This window comes from Hemiscyllium ocellatum, chromosome 5, assembly GCF_020745735.1.
Source record: "Hemiscyllium ocellatum isolate sHemOce1 chromosome 5, sHemOce1.pat.X.cur, whole genome shotgun sequence".
Taxonomy (NCBI): Eukaryota; Metazoa; Chordata; class Chondrichthyes; order Orectolobiformes; family Hemiscylliidae; genus Hemiscyllium; species Hemiscyllium ocellatum.
In genome coordinates this window covers 81,410,425-81,429,969 of record NC_083405.1, presented here as the reverse complement: position 1 = coordinate 81,429,969, position 19,545 = coordinate 81,410,425, and the positions used below count along the sequence as shown (strand labels likewise).

At 41.5% G+C, this 19,545-nt stretch overlaps 1 protein-coding gene across 1 annotated transcript in view; it reads left to right on the top strand.

Annotated features, from left to right (window-relative positions):
- The window catches only part of LOC132816089 (tomoregulin-1-like), a 232,773-nt gene that overhangs the window by 99,671 nt on the left and 113,557 nt on the right, over positions 1 to 19,545 (top strand). Inside the window, exon 3 of the mRNA XM_060825521.1 lies at positions 16,057 to 16,186. Within this exon, the coding sequence (XP_060681504.1) occupies positions 16,057 to 16,186 (130 nt within the window). The remainder of the gene's footprint in view (positions 1 to 16,056; positions 16,187 to 19,545) is intronic.

Sequence of the window (19,545 nt, the reverse complement as noted above, 5' to 3'; positions counted from 1 at the left end):
CCTTACATTCATTGGATGAATATTTTGTGAAACTGATTAATTACTCTGTAAATAACAAGTGGAACAATTTACTGGAATGTCTTGATTTCCAAACTGTAGTTTTCAGCTGATCTCTAGTGTTGTGATTAGTCACACTATGATGCTTCCAAGTAAGAAGATACAAATAATTTGTAAGGTAGTAGACAGGAGTCATGTTTAAGAAATGTTCTCTGTGTTGTTACGCTCTCCTATACATAAGCCAGCTCATTCTGCCTTTCCCAACTGACAGCTCCTGTCCCATCTTCTCCTGCATTCTCCCTTTGACAGTTTCTATTGTATCGAGCCTGTTAACTATGACCCAAAATAAGAAGTCAATACAGTAAATGTCAGAGTCAGAAGATTTTCATGTGATGTTGTTGATGATTTTTGACACATCCATGTGTGAGATGATGAAACCTCTAGAACTGTTTATGTGTTTAACCATTGGACAGTTTTATTCCTATCTAACTGTGTGGTACCCAATCAGTGGCAATTCTTATCACAGAAGTTCAAAGTACAACTTTAGTTTGGGCAATAATTTGATTTGATTTGATTTATTGTTGTCACACGCACCGAGATATGATGAAGAGCGTTGTTTTGTGTGCCAAGCAGGTGGATTGCACCATACAAAATGCATCAGCATGGCTTAACAAAGTGCAGAATACAATGTTACAGCTGCAGAGAAGGTGCAGAGAGAGAGAGAAATCAGTTAAACATTTGAGAGGCCCGTGCAAAAGTTTGATAACAGTGGGAAAGAAGCTGTTCTTGAATCTGTTCATAGGTGTATTCAAACTTTAGTATCTTCAACCTGAGGCAGTGGAAAGTATAAATGGCATCAGTGGATAGAAGGCTGGTTTGTGTTATCGTCTGGGCTGTGTTCATGACTCTCTGTAGTTTCTTGCAGTCTTGGAAAGAGCAGTTGGCTTACGACACTGTGATGCACCCAAATAGGTTGCTATCTATGGTGCATCTATATAAATTGATGAGAGTATTTATGGACATGCTGAATTTCCTTAGCGTCCTGAGGAAGTAGAGGCGTTATTGTGCTGTCTTGACTGTCAAATCGACATGGGTAGATCAGGACAGATTGCTAGTGATCATTACTCCCAGGAGCTTGATGCTCTCAACTGTCTCCATCTTAGCACCATTGATGCAGACAGGGGCATGCCCCCCCACTCCACTTCCTGAAGTCAGTGATCAGGTCCTTCATTTTGCTGCCATTGATGGAGAGATTGTTGTCTTTTCACCATGCCACTAAGCACTTAATCTTTTCCTGTACTCTGTCTCATCGTTTGAAATCTGACCTTCAATGTGATGTCATCAGCAAACCTGTAAATGGATTGGGCGGAATCTGGCCACACTGTCGTGAACATATAAGGAGTACAGTAAGGGACTGAGTACACAGCCTTACGGGGCATCAGTGTTGAGGATTATCATGAAGGAGGTGGCATTGCCTATACTTACTGATTGCAGTCTATGAATCAGGAAGTTAAGGATCCAGTTAGAGAAGGGGAGCTGTGACCTAGGACTTGGATTGTGAAGATTACTTTGGAATTATGGAGTTGAAGGCAGAGCTGTAATCAATAAGTGGGAGTCTGACATAGGTATCCTTATTGTCCAGATGTTGCAGGGATGAGTGTCGGGTCAGGGAGATGGCATCTGCTGTGGACCTGTTGCACTGGTATGCGAATTGCAAAGGATCAATGCAATTTAGTAGGCTGAATAAGATGTGAGCATGACTAATCTTTTGAAACACTTCACAATTATGGAGGTTAGTGCCACCAGGCAGTAGTCATTGAGACACACTGCATGATGTTTCTTTGGCACCAGTGGGAACAGGTGGGAACTTATGATCGTAGTAAGGAAAGGTTAAACTTGTCTGCGAATATTCTCGCCTGCTGATCTGCACAGGATCTGAGTGCATAGCCATGGACTCTATCTGGGCCAGTTGCTTTCAGTGAAAGCTGATCCGATGATCTGCAGTGGTTACCGTGGGTTCACGTGCTGTTGGGATAGGTGACATTGTTTCACTGACCTTCTGTTCAAAGTGAGTGTAGAGTGCATTGAGCTCATTGGGGAGGGGTGTATTGTTTTTCACAATTCTCTCTAATTCTCTTTGTAGCCTATTGTGTCGTGTAAGCTGTGCCAGAAACAGCTGGTGTCCATGTGATTAATCTGGCTCTCAAGCTTCGTTTGGTATTGTCTTTTGGCATCTCGGGCCTTGTGAAGTTCGTCCCTGCATTTCCTGTATAGGTCAGAGTCGCCCAACTTGAAGGCCTCAGACCTGGACTTCAGAAAAGAGTGGATCTTCCGGTTCATCCACGGTTTCCAGTTGGGGAACATGCGGTTTAACAAATTCAGCATGCAGTCTTCTACACATTTACTGATGAAGTCTGCGATGGTGGTGGCATACCTGTTTAAATTGGCTGCTAAGTTCTTAAATATGGACCAGTCCATTGACTCTCAGCAGTCCCATAGAAGGTCTTCCGTCACCCCAGACCAACACTGCTACTTTCTGTACTGGGTTCCCTCAGTTCAGTCTTTGCATGTAACGGGAAAAGGAGCACACCATCATGATCTGATGTTTCAAAATGTAGCATAATTCTATCTTAGGTGCAAGACATAATTATCATGCTGGTTCACCCTAGGTTGGTGTTTTGTCTGGAGAAAATGGCCATGTATAGTGCACCTTTAGTTTTAGAATATGTATTCTCCTTTCTGGTGATATGAATTTCTTTCTTTGAGGTCTTCTCAAACTGAGCCTTTCTGGACCATGCAGCTCTTGCAAACAGGTGACCTGACCCCGACATCCACTTACCCCCAAAACTGATCTACTCCCCTTCACACCGCTTAACCCCCATGCCCCTCCCCGAGATCCCATTCTTTGACCCTGACTGGAAGATCTGGGCCAGTGCAACTGCATTAACTGAACTGCTGTATTCATTTTACTTCTTTTTTTTAAGTCAAAGTCTGAGCAATATATTTTCAGCATTCCACATCCACCTCTGTTTGTTTATGTTGATGTTTTAGAAGGTCATAATTAAACAAGTCTGTGTTAGGTATAACAAGCTGATATAAAAATATGGAAATATGTATTCTTCAGAAAATGATTGTGAAAACTATAATATAGCTTCAAAGGTTTTGTGAGTTTCGATAAAACTCCACAATGAGGATAAATGTATTTGGATGAAATTTAGAGAACATTCTGATGAAGGGGTTGAAGTGCTAACTCTGCTTTCTCCCCACTGATGCTGCCAGACCTGCTTAGTATCTCCCGCAATTTCCGTTTTTGATTCAGATTACTAACTGTTACTTTCTATTCGGTGAAGTCAAATGTTTATGCATGAATGCACTTAAACTATTTATTGCTTACTGCTGATTTATGTAAATTAAAGGCTTGCTTAAGTTTCTAATGGCATTCAGCACTTACTTACATTGCTTGCATTCTCTTTTTTGCTGGCGTTCAGAGTGCACTTTTTAAGTTTATTTATTGTGATTAATTTCCTCCCACCCCCCCACAAGGTATCTGGGGTCATGATTTTCTACAGGTGCAGAATGAGTCAGAGAAGGGATGGATATCTGTTCAGTTATGGCTCTGGCTTCCTGCAATTCTGGTTATGTTGGCTTCCAGCTGATTACACAAATGGAAAAAGATTTTCACAAATCTTCCCATTTGCTGTCAGTGTTTTGTTTTTTTTAGATTAGATTACTTATAGTGTGAAAACAGGCCCTTCGGCCCAACAAGTCCGCACAGACCTGCCGAAACGCAACCCACCCATACCCCTACATTTACCCCTTACCTAACACTAGGGGCAATTTAGCATGGCCAATTCACCTGACCCGCACATCTTTGGACTGTGGGAGGAAACCGGAGCACCCGGAGGAAACCCACGCAGACACGGGGAGAACGTGCAAACTCCACACAGTCAGTCGCCTGAGTCGGGAATTGAACTCGGGTCTCAGGCGCTGTGAGGCAGCAGTGCTAACCACTGTGCCACTGTGCCGCCCACAATGTTGAGTGAGAACAATGGTATTCAGTCTGCCGTGGCTCACTCACGCTTTCACTCTTCATCTCATTGATCAAGCAACCGGGCTGTTCAATGTGAAACGTGTGGCATGAGAAGTGGAATAGCTCGCTGCTGCTGCGTTCTTCTGGGTTTCACACCTTCCAATTTAAAGCCCTGCTTTAATCCAGGACCTGACCATCACTCTGTGGTGCTTCATTGTTACCGAGCATGTGGCCCAAACCATAGGAAGGCCGGCTCCCTGCTTCACAGACAGAGACCCAGTGGTGATGGTGGTCAAGATGGTGAAGGGGGAGATAGTGTCTTTTTTTCCCAGTTGCCGGCATGAGACTGGATACAAATAAATACCTGGGTCAGTGCTGTGTCCTGAGTGAAAAAGAATACCCAGTAACGCAGGCAGAAGGTCAGTAATCCTGTGCAGTCGACTTGGCTAAGTGCCACGATCTGCTTTCTGCTACCTCACATGCACAGATCATCAATCGCTAAGTCTGCCTCTGCACAAACATCTCACAGAGCTACATGGACAACATCTCTCAGTATTGCATGAGTCATGTCCACTCAATGCCTGTGTCACCCATCTCATTCTCCCAGATGACTAACCTTTCCTGCCCTCTGCATTTCCTACTCACTCACCAGGACCATCATACCACCTCTGCTGCTCGTGCTTTACCATCAACTGCTCTTCCACTCACTTCAATAGTACTCAGTCCCATCTGCCTCAGTGTAGGATAAACTGGCCCACTCCTTAGGCTGATGTTTCTACAGCACCCTGGTTGACCTATCTGTAATAATCATATTGTTTACATTTGAACTGCAGAACTGACCATGGCTAAGTTCCCAGACTACAAGAACATATAGATCCCCAGACTTTGGTGAGACCAAGTGCCTGACTGGCCATGGCCTATCTCCTTGCCTCTAATTGACAAGCTCCTTGACTGAGCATGGCTGTACCCTCTGACTGATTGTAGTCTTCCTTCACTAAAGGAAGGACATGCTATGCTTCAACTTTCCGACATTGCCATTTGCTTGAAACACAAGCAGTGTATCTGACGCACAAACTGCAGGCATATGCTGCTGGTCTAACATTAATGTATCAGTGTGTCACACAGCAACATGCCCATACCTATCTGACTGATGGATTGATGGTTCAGTGATCCTCGCCATCTCGAGTTGCCTGCCTTGCGCACTCCCTGAAAAGCGTTGCTAGCCCCGGAAGCTGGCAGGTTATATCTGAAATGCTGTGCACTAAGAATTCAGCGTGAGCCACACAGGGCATGGCAGCCAGCAAGTCAGTGTGAAAGTCAGTGAGTGTGTGTTTAAAAAGTAATGTGAAGAAGACAGACACTGATAGCCTGCAAGTAAGCAACACAGTGAGTGAGTGCTAAGAAAGTAAGCTGAGAGCCATAAGTTGCATCCTGTGCAAATGTTTGAGATGCATGTGTTTACATCTGCACAAAGTGACTTAGTAGAAGCGTGCAAATTCTAAGAATCCATGAGCTCCCAAGTAAAATATTAAAAGCCTGTGTGGTGTCTCATACCTCCAAAGCAGGAATGGTGTGCAGAGGTCGGTGTTCTCCCAATGCCAGTATGTAGAGTCGAGGAGGATGGTGGCCATGGGGAATGGGGGGATGATGTTGTGAAGCAGCACCGTCATCGCAGCCAAGACAGGATTCAGCGAGGTGCAGTCACCAGGTTCCTGCTCAGATTTGCATGTTGGGAATTTGTGCCATTGAGCGTTTCGGTGAAGAAGAGGAGAATTGGAAGTGGCACATAAATGAGGCACGTTGGGTTTTATTGAGGTGCAAATTCATCCAAATAAGGTCACCCCTCTTGTAATGGTGAGGTTCAGTGATGAAGTTATGTGATGCTGAATGAGTGTGAGGTACCAGAAAGAAAATGGTGGCATTTACCCTTGCAGAGCACAGAAGACCATTGTGGCATTGCTGAATTTCCCTTTAAACTCTGGTCACAGCACTGAACAATATTGCAGTTAGCGTCCAAGCCAGTTGTGTTAGCTTGGTGCCATCACTTCATGTGGAGGGGATTGGAGATAGGACTGCTGTCCTCTCCACTACTGTATCCACCAGGACTTCTGGATCTTACTTCTGATGAAGGGTCACTGGACCCAAAATGGTAACTCGGATTTCTTTCCGCAAATGCTGCCAGACCTGCTGAGTATTTCCAGCAATTTCTGTTTCTGCCTCCAGGTCTTTCTCCTGGCTTTCCTGACATTCCTCTGTGAGATTTTTAGGGTTGACTACTACAGCTTGAGAGGTGGTTCCTACCTTGCACTGTCCAAAGTGCTGTAATGCTTGGCTTTATATATGACACCAGATCTGTGTAAGTCAGGAGGTCCCAGCAGCTGCAAACAGTTGTCATGCAATTGACTGAAAAACATTCCCAGCAGCTAGATTGCATAAGTAATAGGTGAAAAGTGGACTCTGGGCCATGGTGGGCTGGCTGCCATGAAACTCACTTGCCAACACACTTAACGTAAATAGAAAAATATCAGTGCATGATTTGTAAAATCTTCAACCAAGTGGAACTATTGAAAATTGAATTGAGACAAGACAACCAGCTTAACAGTACAAAGCCAAGTCAAAGTGGAGGTAAAGGAACCAAGGAATCCTCCTATTGAGGTTAAGGATTCAGGTGCAAAAAAAACTATGCCCTACAATCTAGCCCCATGGAAACCTATTGCAGGATCAGGAAGATGTTAACAAAAGCAAAACACTGGAATTGGTACCATGGCGATCATAGGCAGTGCCACCTGAAAGAACCTCTTGACATACAACGTTTCAAGGGAGACCTTTCAGCATATCACTGAAAGAGAAGCATCTCTCTTCACTACTCTCTGTCAAAGAAATTGGCTCAGTTTCCATGCAAACCACCACACAGAAGGTGCATTAGAAACTGAGGAATTTTAAAACTACAAATATTCGCTGTTGCTAGAAACATCAACTAACATTGATGTGGAGCTGGAAAAACACAGCAGGTCAGGCAGCATCCGAGGAGCAGGAGAATTCCTGATGAATTCCGAAACATCAATTCTCCTGTTCCTCGGATGCTTCCTGACCTGCTGTGCTTTTCCAGCACTACACCCTCGACTCTGGTCTCCAGCATCTGCAGTCCTCACTTTCTCCCAATTAACACTGGTGACAAATTGAAACCTTACCTCTCAAAGATGTCATGCCCCAGTTACTCTTCCATTCTACAGTCCTTTTTCTCATTCACACAGGTAGCAAGTACCCCTTACCTGGTCAAAGTCTTGGCTTGGGCCTCCTCCATCATTACAGCCCTCTCTGATCCACAGTTACAGCTTCCTAACCCTGATTAACCATTGACTAACTCTAAATTTCTACTTAACCAAAGTAGTGCCTCCCAGGTAGCCCTCCTCCTTCCTGGTGGACCATATCAGGAGCTCTGACTCAGTACCTTTGAGCCAAGCTCTGTGAAGCTACAGCAATGTGCTGCAGCTATTGTTGTCCAAAACTGCAATACATTCCAAACTCTCACCTGCCTTACCATATTTACCTAACCTTATTTATTTAGTTAGTTTTTTATTCATGGGACATGGATAGAATTGGCTTGACCATCATTTAATGCCCATTTCAAACTGTCCTAGAGATTTGATGACTGGTTACTAATTTAATAAGGTAATAACAATTTACAATCTTCTAGCTTGAAGACAAAAAGACAATTCATTTGCCACTGCATGTAAAAGTAGAATCATTAAAATAATATCTACTTTTCCCTCTGCATCCATTACCATCAGGCTGCTTTTGTTTTCTATGCACTTTAAATAGATTTCCAGATTTTTCTATTTTAAAGTTCTAAATTAGATCCTGATTGTTAATCTAAGTTACAGTTTGAGATATATTTAACTGGAAATTCCTGCTTTTACTAAACTGACTTAACGTTCAGTTCATGAAATACTCTATTCTCAGACCATCGTGTAATTTCCACGTATCACTATCATCAATGTTCTTGATAGTGCTGGATAGGATAGGTTCTGTTTCAACCAGCACCACGCAGGGCAACATCTCCAGTATGTTGAGGCTGTCAGCATTGAGTCTGAGGCTGATAGCATTGGAAGGTTTGTAAGGATGAGGTGGAGCATCTGAATATTGGACCTATAGCCTGAGTGCTGAGACTGCTGATGTGTGATTGATGGGGATGTTATTCATTGAGTGCTGTGAGGGCTTGGTGCTGTGGTGGGGGTGAGACGTAATTATTTCCTTTGAAGATCCATTCACTGAACATAACCACTTGAAGTTTGCATGGATGAGTTGGACTGAAGGGTCTGTTTCCATGCTGTATAACTCTATGACTCTATGATTTGAGATTACAGAGGGCCTGAAATTATATGTTTAATTTGAAAGGAAGCAGCTCTGCTGATGCAGTGCTGGCATGTCAGTTTGTAATTTGTACTAAAATCCTGTCATGGAACTTGGAACGATAGCTTACTGAGGATTAAAAGGAAACACTGCATCTGCCAATTGGAAGAAGGATTGCTAATAGCACATGAAGAATGGCATCTTCTTTTCCCAAGCTCTTAACTGATTTGTTCTTGTTGTGCTGTTGACTGCTCTATCCAACTTTTCATGCTGCTTTGCATTTTAACACAAACACCAACACAAGTAAATACACATGATCTTGGTGTTTATTTAATACAAGTAGACACCAAAATATTTTAGTTAATCAGTGGTACAATTTCACGTCTACATGTACACAGTGAAGTGATTTCTTTATGTGCAAGATTTTAAAATATTTTAATACAAAAGACAAACTGATAATTGTATAAGTGAAATGGTATAGTATTTGCATATCAATATTTTTTTTTGTTTTTCTGCCTGTGGATCCCCAGTTAGTGCTACATCTGTTGTTCATGACTTAACCTGTTATTGAAAGCTTGTATTCAGTATAAGACAAATTTGGCACCAAAGCTCTGAAACAATCCACTCAAGGCATTCAGAGTAGCATCTGGTAAGGGTACTAATCGTTTTGTGACGAGCTTCTAAAAATGTAAATTGTGTTTACCAAGAATGTGTAGTAATAAGTAACTCCTAAAGCTTTCTTTTTCTGAAATGCTAACTATAAAATAGGGGTCTAACAACTCATGCTGTTAAGCAAAAGCCAGCATGTGGAAGTGAAAGAACAACCTTCATTTATATAAGGCCTTTCAGCTAGAAAGTGACAAGGAAATATGCTAATAGCATGCAAGAAAATAGCACTTTACAGATCCTGGCATGTTGAAAAGGATGAGACTTTACACAGGCAGAATATGCTGAATAAAGAAATGCAATCACACTCATATAATGATCACAATATACAATTGCTATTGAACTTGGTGACAGTGTTTCATCTAGTCAGTTTTAAATTAAAAGCTGCTGCTCTAGTGTCTTATGCTTTGTATGTTACCTAGGTGCTATTAATCAATCTGAGGGGAATGAGAACCTCAGTCAGTGGCAAAGTGATCATTCAGTAAGTGAAGTAAAATAGGATTTAAAGCAGGTGGAAGCCTAAATTGCAGTAGATAAGGATAGCAAACAAATTCTAGAATGGTAACTTTAATAGCTTTTTGGTTCAGTAGTTATTCTGATACTCTCTATGCTTCGGTACATCACCTTCTGATGTTTGACTTTGCTTTTGTATTGAAGATTATTATATACCTGGTTTGAGTTGATGATCTAAATTACTTCAAAAACATAAAATATTTTCCTTCAGTTGAAGTTTATGAATGTTAGGAATCCGGTTTTGCGCCAGTGATAAGTGGTTCAAGTGCATAAAGGTGCCATAGGTTTAAATGTAAATCAATGCAACAATTCCTACTGTAATTGAGCAAGTGAATTTCCAAACACCAGGCAAAAATATGGTGAGATCACCTGTACTTTGCCCCGTTAGTTCTGTCAAGTCTGGTTACCCTGACTGTACCTCAAAGTAACTCATCCCTCACATTTCCATTAAAGGTTCACCTGAGTCAGTGTCCCTGAAATTTGATGTTGGTTAAGGCTGACACATTGAATTCCACACTTCTTGCACCCCCAATGTTGCTCTTGCACCTTTATGCAACAGCACATTTTACATTTCACTGCTGCATGAGATCTGTGCTTCATGGCTGAGCTTTTTGGCAAGTGGAGAGCAGAGACCCATCTGATGTGGTGCTCGCTCCAGCCTACTCTGTACCAAAGAAGTGCCCTGGCACTAACTGCCCAAACCCTGGCAGCATCAATATTAGAAGACACATTGAGATGCAATTTTGTGTTTCCTCTGAAGTCCAGACCCAGGCAAATTCAGGAGTAACTACTTGACACAGACAATGATGAACATGTAGACTAGACTGTCCATGAAGCCAGTGCAAGACAGAAAAAAGATGTCGGGAGAATAGTATAGATATGTGAGACTAGAGATGCAAATACTCAGTTCACAACTCATCAATGTTTGAACATAACATTTAGTTTTCTGAATTCTTTTTAAGATAGAAAATGGGGCATTTGATTGAAAGACTGATCAAAGCAACTATAAAGTAAATACACTTCAATCAAACTTGGCATTTATTTAACTTGAAATGTTTAATTAGAAATTGACTTTTAAAAAAATGATCATGCGATGTGGACATCACTGACTAGGCCAGCAGTTATTGCCCAGAAGACACTTAACAGTCAACCACACTGCTGTGGATCAGCAATCATATATAGGATGGCAGATCTTCTTTAAAGGACATTAGTGACCCAGATGGATTTGTCTAATGGTGGTTATATTGTTGCTGTTAAACTAGCTGTCACAATCCAGATTTTTCTTTCAAATTAATTTGTAATTTCACCATTGACCTTGGCAAGATTTGAACCCATGTCCCCAGAATTTTGCCTGTGGTTCTGGAGTACTCATCCAGTGTACGTTACCACTACATTACTGCCTCCCTGACTTAAATAAGACCATTAGACAGCGGGGGAGATTACTTAGCTAAAGATCTAGAGACATGACCTTTGCAGTCATTCCAGCAAAGAATAAATAATTCATGTGGTTTCCCAGAGTTGAGGAAGGTTTTGAGCTAAAATGTAGTTTATTTGTGTTAATATCAGTATGTGAGAGTTTAAAGAGAGTTTAAGGGTTACGGCAGATTATATCTGACATAAATGCTGTTGAATGCGAATCTTATCAGATTGAGTGGATCGGTTGGAGAGACAGATAGAATCGATGAGGAATTTGCAACAGCAACAGTGTGTGATGGATGGCAGTTATAGGAAGGGGGATAGTCTCAGATACGGTCACATAAATGGGTTAATTCCAAGAAGGGTGAGAGAGGTTGGCACCTAGGGCAGGAGTCTTTTGTGGATATACCCATTTCAAACAGGTGTGCTGTTTTGGAAAATGTAGGGGAACGTACAATCCCTTTCTTTTTTCTCAGTTCCAACCAAATAACTTCCCTGGATGGATTCTCAAAGGAACGTAGCACAAACAGCCAAGTTTCTGGTATTGAGACTGGCTCTAATGCAATGAGGGGTACATCGGCTTCCAAGAGATCAATTGTGTTAGGAGATTCTGTAGTCCGAGGTACAGACAGATGTTTCTGTGGCCAGCTGAGAAAAAGCAGAATGGTGTGTTGTTTCCCTGGTGCCAGGATCAAGGGTGTCTCAGGGAGGGTGCAGAATGTTCTCACGGGGGAGAGAGGCCAACAGGAGGTCATTGTCCACATTGGAACCAATGACATTGGAAGGGAAAAGGTTGAGACTCTGAAGGGAGATTACAGAGAGTTAGGGAGAAATTTAAAAATGAGGTCCTCAAGGGTTGTAATATCTGGATTACTCCCAGTGCTACAAGCTAGTGAGGGCAGGAATAGGAGGATAGAGCAGCTGAATGCATGGCTCAGAATTGGTGTATGGGAGAAGGATTCACATTTTTGGATCATTGGAATCTCTTTTGGGGAAGAAGTGACCTGTACAAGAAGGATGGATTGCACCGAAATTGGAAGGGGACTAATATGCTGGCAGGGAAATTTGCTAGAACTGCTTGGGAGGATTTAAACTAGTAAGGTGGGGGTGGGGGTGTGGGGGAACCCAGGGAGATAGTGAGGAAAGAGATCGATCTGAGACGGGTACAGCTGAGAACAGAAGTGAGTCAAACAGTCAGGGCAGGCAGGGACAAGGTAGGACTAATAAATTAAACTGCATTTTTTTCAATGCAATGGGCCTAACAGGGAAGGCAGATGAACTCAGGGCATGGTTAGGAACATGGGACTGGGATATCATAGCAATTACAGAAACATGTCTCAGGGATGGGCAGGACTGGCAGCTGAATGTTTCAGGATACAAATGCTACAGGAAGGATAGAAAGGGAGGCAAAAGAGGAGGGGGAGTGGCATTTTTGATAAGGGATAGCATTACAGCTGTGCTGAGGGATGATATTCTCAGAAATACATCCAGGGAAGTTATTTGGTTGGAACTGAGGAAAAAAGAAAGGGCTGATCACCGTATTGGGATTGTATTATAGACCCCCCAGAGTCAGAGGGAAATTGAGAAACAAACTTGTAAGGAGCTCTCAGCTATCTGTAAGAATAATAGGGTAGTTATGATAGGGGATTTTAACTTTCCAAATATCGACTGGGACTGCCATAGTTTTAAAGATTTAGATGGAGAGGAATTTGTTAAGTGTGTACAAGACAATTTTCTGATTCAGTATGTGGGTGTACCTACTAGAGAAGGTGAAAAACTTGACCTACTCTTTGGAAATAAGGCAGGGCAGGTGACTGAGGTGTCAGTGGGGGAGCACTTAGGGGCCAGCCACCATAATCCTATTCGTTTTAAAATAGTGGTGGGAAAGGATAGACCAGATCTAAAAGTTGAAGTTCTAAATTGGAGAAAGGCCAATTTTGATGGTATTAGGCAAGAACTTCCAAAAGCTGATTTGAGGCAGATGTTCGCAGGTAAAGGAAAGGCTGGAAAATGGGAAGCCTTCAGAAATGAGATAACAAGAATCCAGAGAAAGTATATTCCTGTCAGGGTGAAAGGGAACGCTGGTAGGTATAGGGAATGCTGGATGACTAAAGAAATTGAGCGTTTGGTTAAGAAAAAGAAGGAAGCATATGTCAGGTATTGACAGGATAGATCGAGTGAATCCTTAGAAGAGTATAAAGAAAGTGGGAGTATTCTTAAGAGAGAAATCAGGAGGGCAAAATGGGGACATGGGATAGCTTTAGCAAATAGAATTAAGGAGAATCCAAAGGGATTTTACAAATATATTAAGGACAAAAAGATAACTAGGGAGAGAGTAGGGCCCCTCAAAGATCAGCAACGTGGCCTTTGTGTAGAGCCACAGAAACTGGGGGAGATACTAAATGAATATTTTGCGTCAGTATATACCGTGGAAAAGGATATGGAAGATATAGACTGTAAGGAAATAGATGGTGACATCTTGCACAAAATGTCCAGATTACAGAGGAGGGAGTGCTGGACGTCTTGAAATGGTGAAAAGTGGATAAATCCCCAGGACCTGATCAGGTATACCTGAGAACTCTGTGGGAAGCTAGAGAAGTGATTGTTGGGCCTCTTGCTGAGATATTTGTATCATCGATAGTCACAGGTGAGGGGCCGGAAGACTGGAGGTTGGCAAACGTGATGCCACTGTTTAAGAAGGGCGGTAAAGACAAGCCAGGGAACTATAGATCAATGAGCCTGATGTCGGTGGTGGGCAAGTTGTTGGAGGGAATCCTGAGGTACAGGATGTACATGTATTTGGAAAGGCAAGGACTGATTAGGGATAGTCAACATGGCTTTGTGCGTGGGAAATCATGTCTCACAAACTTGATTGAGTTTTTTGAAGAAGTAACAAAAAAGATTGATGAGGGCAGAGCAATATATGTAATCCATATGGACTTCAGTAAGGCGTTCGACTTGGGAGACTGATTGGCAAGGTTAGATCTCATGGAATACAAGGAGAACTAGCCATTTGGATACAGAAATTGCTCAAAGGTAGAAGACAGAGGGTGGTGGTGGAGGGTTGTTTTTCAGACTAGAGGCCTGTGACCAGTGGAGTGCCACAAGGATCAGTGCTGGCTTTCTACTTTTTGTCATTTACATAAATGATTTGGATGCGAGCATAAGAGGTACAGTTAGTAAGTTTGCAGATGACACCAAAATTGGAGGTGTAGTGGACAGCAAAGAAGGTTACCTCAGATTACAACAGAATCTGGACCAGATGGGCCAATAGGCTGAGAAGTGGCAGATGGAGTTTAATTCAGATAAATGCGAGGTGCTGCATTTTGGGAAAGCAAATCTTACCATTAAGTGTATAAGTCCTGCTAAGGTCCTAGGGAGTGTTGCTGAACAAAGAGACCTTGGAGTGCAGGTTTATAGCTCCTTGAAAGTGGAGTCGCAGGTAGATAGGATAGTGAAGAAGGCGTTTGGTATGCTTTCCTTTATTGGTCAGAGCATTGAGTACAGGAGTTGGGAGGTCATGTTGCAGTTGTACAGGACATTGGTTAGGCCACTGTTGAAATATTGTATGCAATTCTGGTCTCCTTCCTATCGGAAAGTTTTTGTGAAACTTGAAAGGGTTCAGAAAGGATTTACAAGGTTGTTGCCAGGGTTGGAGGATCTGAGCTACAGGGAGAGGCTGAACAGGCTGGGGCTGTTTTTCCTGGAGCGTCAGAGGCTGAGGGGTGACTTCATAGAGGTTTACAAAATCATGAGGGGCATGGATAGGATAAATAGGCAAAGTCTTTTCCCTGGGGTCAGGGAGTCCAGAACTAGAGGGCATAGGTTTAGGGTGAGAGTGGAAAGATATAAAAGAGACCTAAGGGGCAACTTTTCATGCAGAGGGTGGTACGTGTATGGAATGAGCTGCCAGAGGAAGTGGTGGAGGCTGATACAATTGCAACATTTAAGAGACATTTGGATGGGTATATAAATAGGAAGGGTTTGGAGGGATATGGGCAGGGCGCTGGCAGGTGGGACTAAATTGGGTTGGGATATCTGGTCGGCATGAACGGGTTGGACCGATGGGTCTGTTTCCATGCTGTACATCTCTATGACTACAACATGGTGTATCACATAGCCAGGCAGATTGATGGAGCTTAGTGATATACCATATTTTATGTTTACCTCTGTGGGTTCGATTTTGTTATAGCTAACTGGTTTTAGCCCATGTAAAGCAGCTGAGAAACTGCCTGATTTGGGTCTTTTGTAGCTTATACCTTCTTGGAAGTTGAGAGATAAAGCCAGATCTATAACTGAAATAGAGTTAATGCTACATCTTCGAGTAAAAAATGAGGTCTGCAGATGCTGGAGATCACAGCTGAAAATGTGTTGCTGGTTAAAGCACAGCGGGTTAGGCAGCATCTCAGGAATAGGGAATTCGACGTTTGGAGGGCTTATGCTCGAAACGTCGAATTCCCTATTCCTGAGATGCTGCCTAACCTGCTGTGCTTTAACCAGCAACACATTTTCAGTTAATGCTACATCTATTGACCTTGATGCAGCTGCGATTGGGAGCTAGTATTCAGTCCAAGATAAAGTTGATAAAGAGAGGAGCAATTGGAAGATGTAGTTAGCTTGAAGTTAAAGGAAGAAATTTTCAGTAAACCTCTTAATAAAATACTGTTAGCCTTTTTGCAATTGGAGTTCTTGAATTAATCAGCTAGCTGAACCTACAGCAGGGGACTAGGAGTCATGGGGGATGTCTATGTTTGAGCCGTGAAATCAGAGTCGTAAGGTCAGTGAAGCAGCTGGTGGATCATTTTACCAAATGTTAAATGGAAGGACCCCCACAAAAGCTTGAACCAGCTGACACACTGATGTGATATACCATTTGATTTGGTTTTTAGCATGGTAGTAACGGAAGACATTGAGATATAGTGTTAGACTTTTCCAGTCTTGTTATAGTATTCCACTTGCTATCGATTCTTGTTCTAAATGGTTGTCTTCTTGTTCTGTTTTATCATGCTTGACCTTGAGAGAAGGAACTTGTGTCACGATCTAGAGGCATACAATTAACAACCTTCTTTTTTGTCTTTCAGTGTCATACACATTACATCCCAGTTTGTGCATCCAATGGAGATACTTACCAAAATGAATGTTTCATGAGGCTGGCTGCATGCAAGTATCAGAAAGAAATCACAGCAGTAACTGAAGGTCTATGTTATACAGGTGAGTATTACATCAGAACACTCAACTTTTGATCAAAACATCATTTTACTTTAAACTTTCTTTTTGTGATATCTTAAATATAGTTTCCTTGTTGGAAATGAAAATGTATTTGACAAATAACTTTCTGAATAGCATTACTAATCATATATCAAATGCTGATTACTTTATCTGCAGTGTATGGGAATGGGTTAGGAAAGCAAACAACCAACAAACAGCACAGTAAAATGCCCCTCGTTTTTTATAAGGGATCTGAGACCACTGGTCATTTTTAAGTGCTGCTGAAGGTAGGCTGATGTTTGGGGTGGACTGAAGGGGACAGAATGCATAATGTGGAACTCATAGTAAGTTGTAAGACCCTCGAAATTTGCCTATTTCTCTGGCTCCTATCTGAACTTGCACTTGTTATACGCAGGAAAGCCTGGAGGTGAAGAATGCAACAGGGACCAATCTTTGCGCACATTTGTAAGCATATATGTACAAGAGTTACACATTACAAATATCCACCTCCTAACCTAACAACCAGATTTAGTCTGTTTCTTTTTATAGGAAATGTGAATCCCTAATTAATGCCAACCGCCTGCATACAATTAAATAAAAACAATTTACATATGTAATAGATTCCCTTCCCTCTCTTGAAATAAAAGTTTATCGGTGTTCAATCAATAGTTTGAAACAAATTAAAATTAATGTCCTCCATTTGTTTTTGCAAAGCATGACATAGTGAGATTGCCATCATCAAGGACATTAACAATTTTTTAACTTGCATTCCTTTTTGTAGACATGACAGTTGATGCCTTGGTATCTTCACTTTTATATTTAGAGATTTCTTTTTCTTCCATCTTTTAACCAGAATTTTAACCCATCCACACAGCAATTTTGGTAGTAGTGAGCATTTAATTGAGTTGCATCTACATTCAATGACACCTAAAGGAGCCAATTTAATCAGGCTTGCTTTGAAATAAGAAAAAAGAGTGAGTTTATTCATTATTAAGTTTGAGAAGAATGAACAACACAGCACACACATGCACAGATTAGAAATATGAAGTTGTCCAAAAAGATAAACAGAATGAAAACAGAGGTACAGATCAATCTCTGGATTGTTTAGGAAGAGGTGAAGGTTCAAGGATGCAACCGTTGTAGTGGAGGTTACTGAGAGCCATAACTTTGCAGCTTGAACAACTACATTTTTAAAATTCTTCGTTTTGCAGGTTATTGAAGTTCCTTTATCCTGATTCAATGTTTTAACTGGTTTGCAGCACTTGCAAGAAAGTCTTTACCTGCAACACAGAGATAACCAGGGATAGTCCTTTCACTGACTGTCATAACACATGAATACTCAAACCCCAGCTGGTACATGAGCATTCAATCTCACTAATCCACTCCAACTGAGTTGAAACTGGCTTCTTAATGGTTTTATTTCCTGGAAGGTAAAACAGACAGATCTGCAAGAAATGATCTTCTGCTGGGAAGAGAGAAATAGGCAACACACCTCATTATCTCTTCTTGTTAAATCTTACCCTGCTTGAAACTTCCCTGATAATTTACAAGTGTGATATTCATTTGGCTTCACACTGGACTTTACCAGGCAGTCATTAAATTTAATTCCACAATTTTTCTGTGATAATTCTCCTTTGAAAAACAGCACATTTTGTAAAAAAGTCTGTAAATACTTCTGTGTTCAGACCCATCATCCTAACACAGACAATGACCATTCCCACAACAAGAGAGAGTTTAACTATCATCCGTTAATGTGTAAAGGCATTAATGTGCCTGAATCCCCCATCATCTATATTCTGGGTATTACCATTGACCAGAATCTGAAATGGACTAGTCTTATAAATACAATGGCTACAAGAGAAGGTTAGAGCAGGAAACCTGTGGATAGATTTAATAAAGTGGCAGATAGGGATGCTGCCAACTTCTTGCCTTCACTCCAACTAAGTCCATGGCAGGAACTCCCATGATGAATACACATTAACGAGATGAATGTTTGCAGAAACATATCTCTGGATAGTAACGCCTACAGAAATGCACCATTTATATGTGGCCAAAAGATCATAAAGGGTTTTAGGATTGATTTTGCAGTGATGGAGAGGCCCCTCTAATATCTGTATCACCCCGTTACTCTTCAAAATTCCAAGCAAGGAGCCTCACTTCAGCCTTAAATCCCGTCTGCACCATCCCCTGGCCTGCATGCAATTCAAAGTAATTACTGTACAATTGGAATTGTTCACATAGAATCGGAATGTCTCATTTGGAGGTCAGTGTGATCCCATGTCTTGGGAGTCCTTTCAGGTGCTGAGGCAGGTGCTTGCACTAGTGACAGCACAGACCAGATGTTTATCATTATTGACACTGAAGTAGGCAAAAGTGACTGAAGTCTTTAATAACTTGTCAGTCTTCCTCTGGAAGATCCTCTTCCATGCTGAGCATTTAATATGAAGGTACTTGGTCCCTTAGCAATAGATTGTTGTTTGAAATGTTTGTGATCCACGTACTGTCAAGATCAGCATTCTCTTTAAGGCAGTTTCTATATTCCATCGAGAGTTCAGGACTGTTACCATATGTGCACTGGAAATGATCATAGGACTATTAGACATAGGACCAAAAGTAGGCTATTCAACCCATTGAGTCTGGTCCACCATTAAATAAGATCATGGCCGATCTGATAATCCTCAACTCCATTTTCCTGTCTTTTCCACATAATTCTGGATTCCCTTGATGCTGGAATGTAAGGGGCACATGGAAGAAACAGCTATTTCTTTTTAGACTTTCCATTACTGATTCCAATGATAGTATTTTTTAGCACATGTGCAGTCCACGGTCAGTACCATAACAGGGTTTATTAACAATTCTGCACAAATCAAATTTATACCTTTTGTGATTCCAGTTCCTGATGCCAAGTTTCAGAAGATTGAACCACATACTAAGAATTCAGGTGTAACATGTCAACTTCTCAGCCCAGCAATTTTCTATCCTTTGAAATTAGTGTGATTCTGATCCCAAAGTCTTGGTTCACATTTGTGTTTGTGAAGCCTTGTAACAGTGGTGCAAATTCATGGAATTTTCTTTTCAGAATAAATCATGAACTAACTTATTCAGGAGATACCACAATGTGGGAAAGTTTACAGACTATTGAAAGAGGGAAGTTGGAGAGGTCGTATAATTTGTTATTTAATCATATATGTCAGCTTATTGGCTACATGAAATAAATTCCAACTTCTTCAGTAAAATAATAATTTCTTGTCACATTGAAATAGACAGTCTGTTTTGATTTATCAACTCAATTGTTTCATCGGACATTGTTGTCACATTTAAGTAAAGAAGAGCAACATAAAGCCATCAATAAATATAATAAA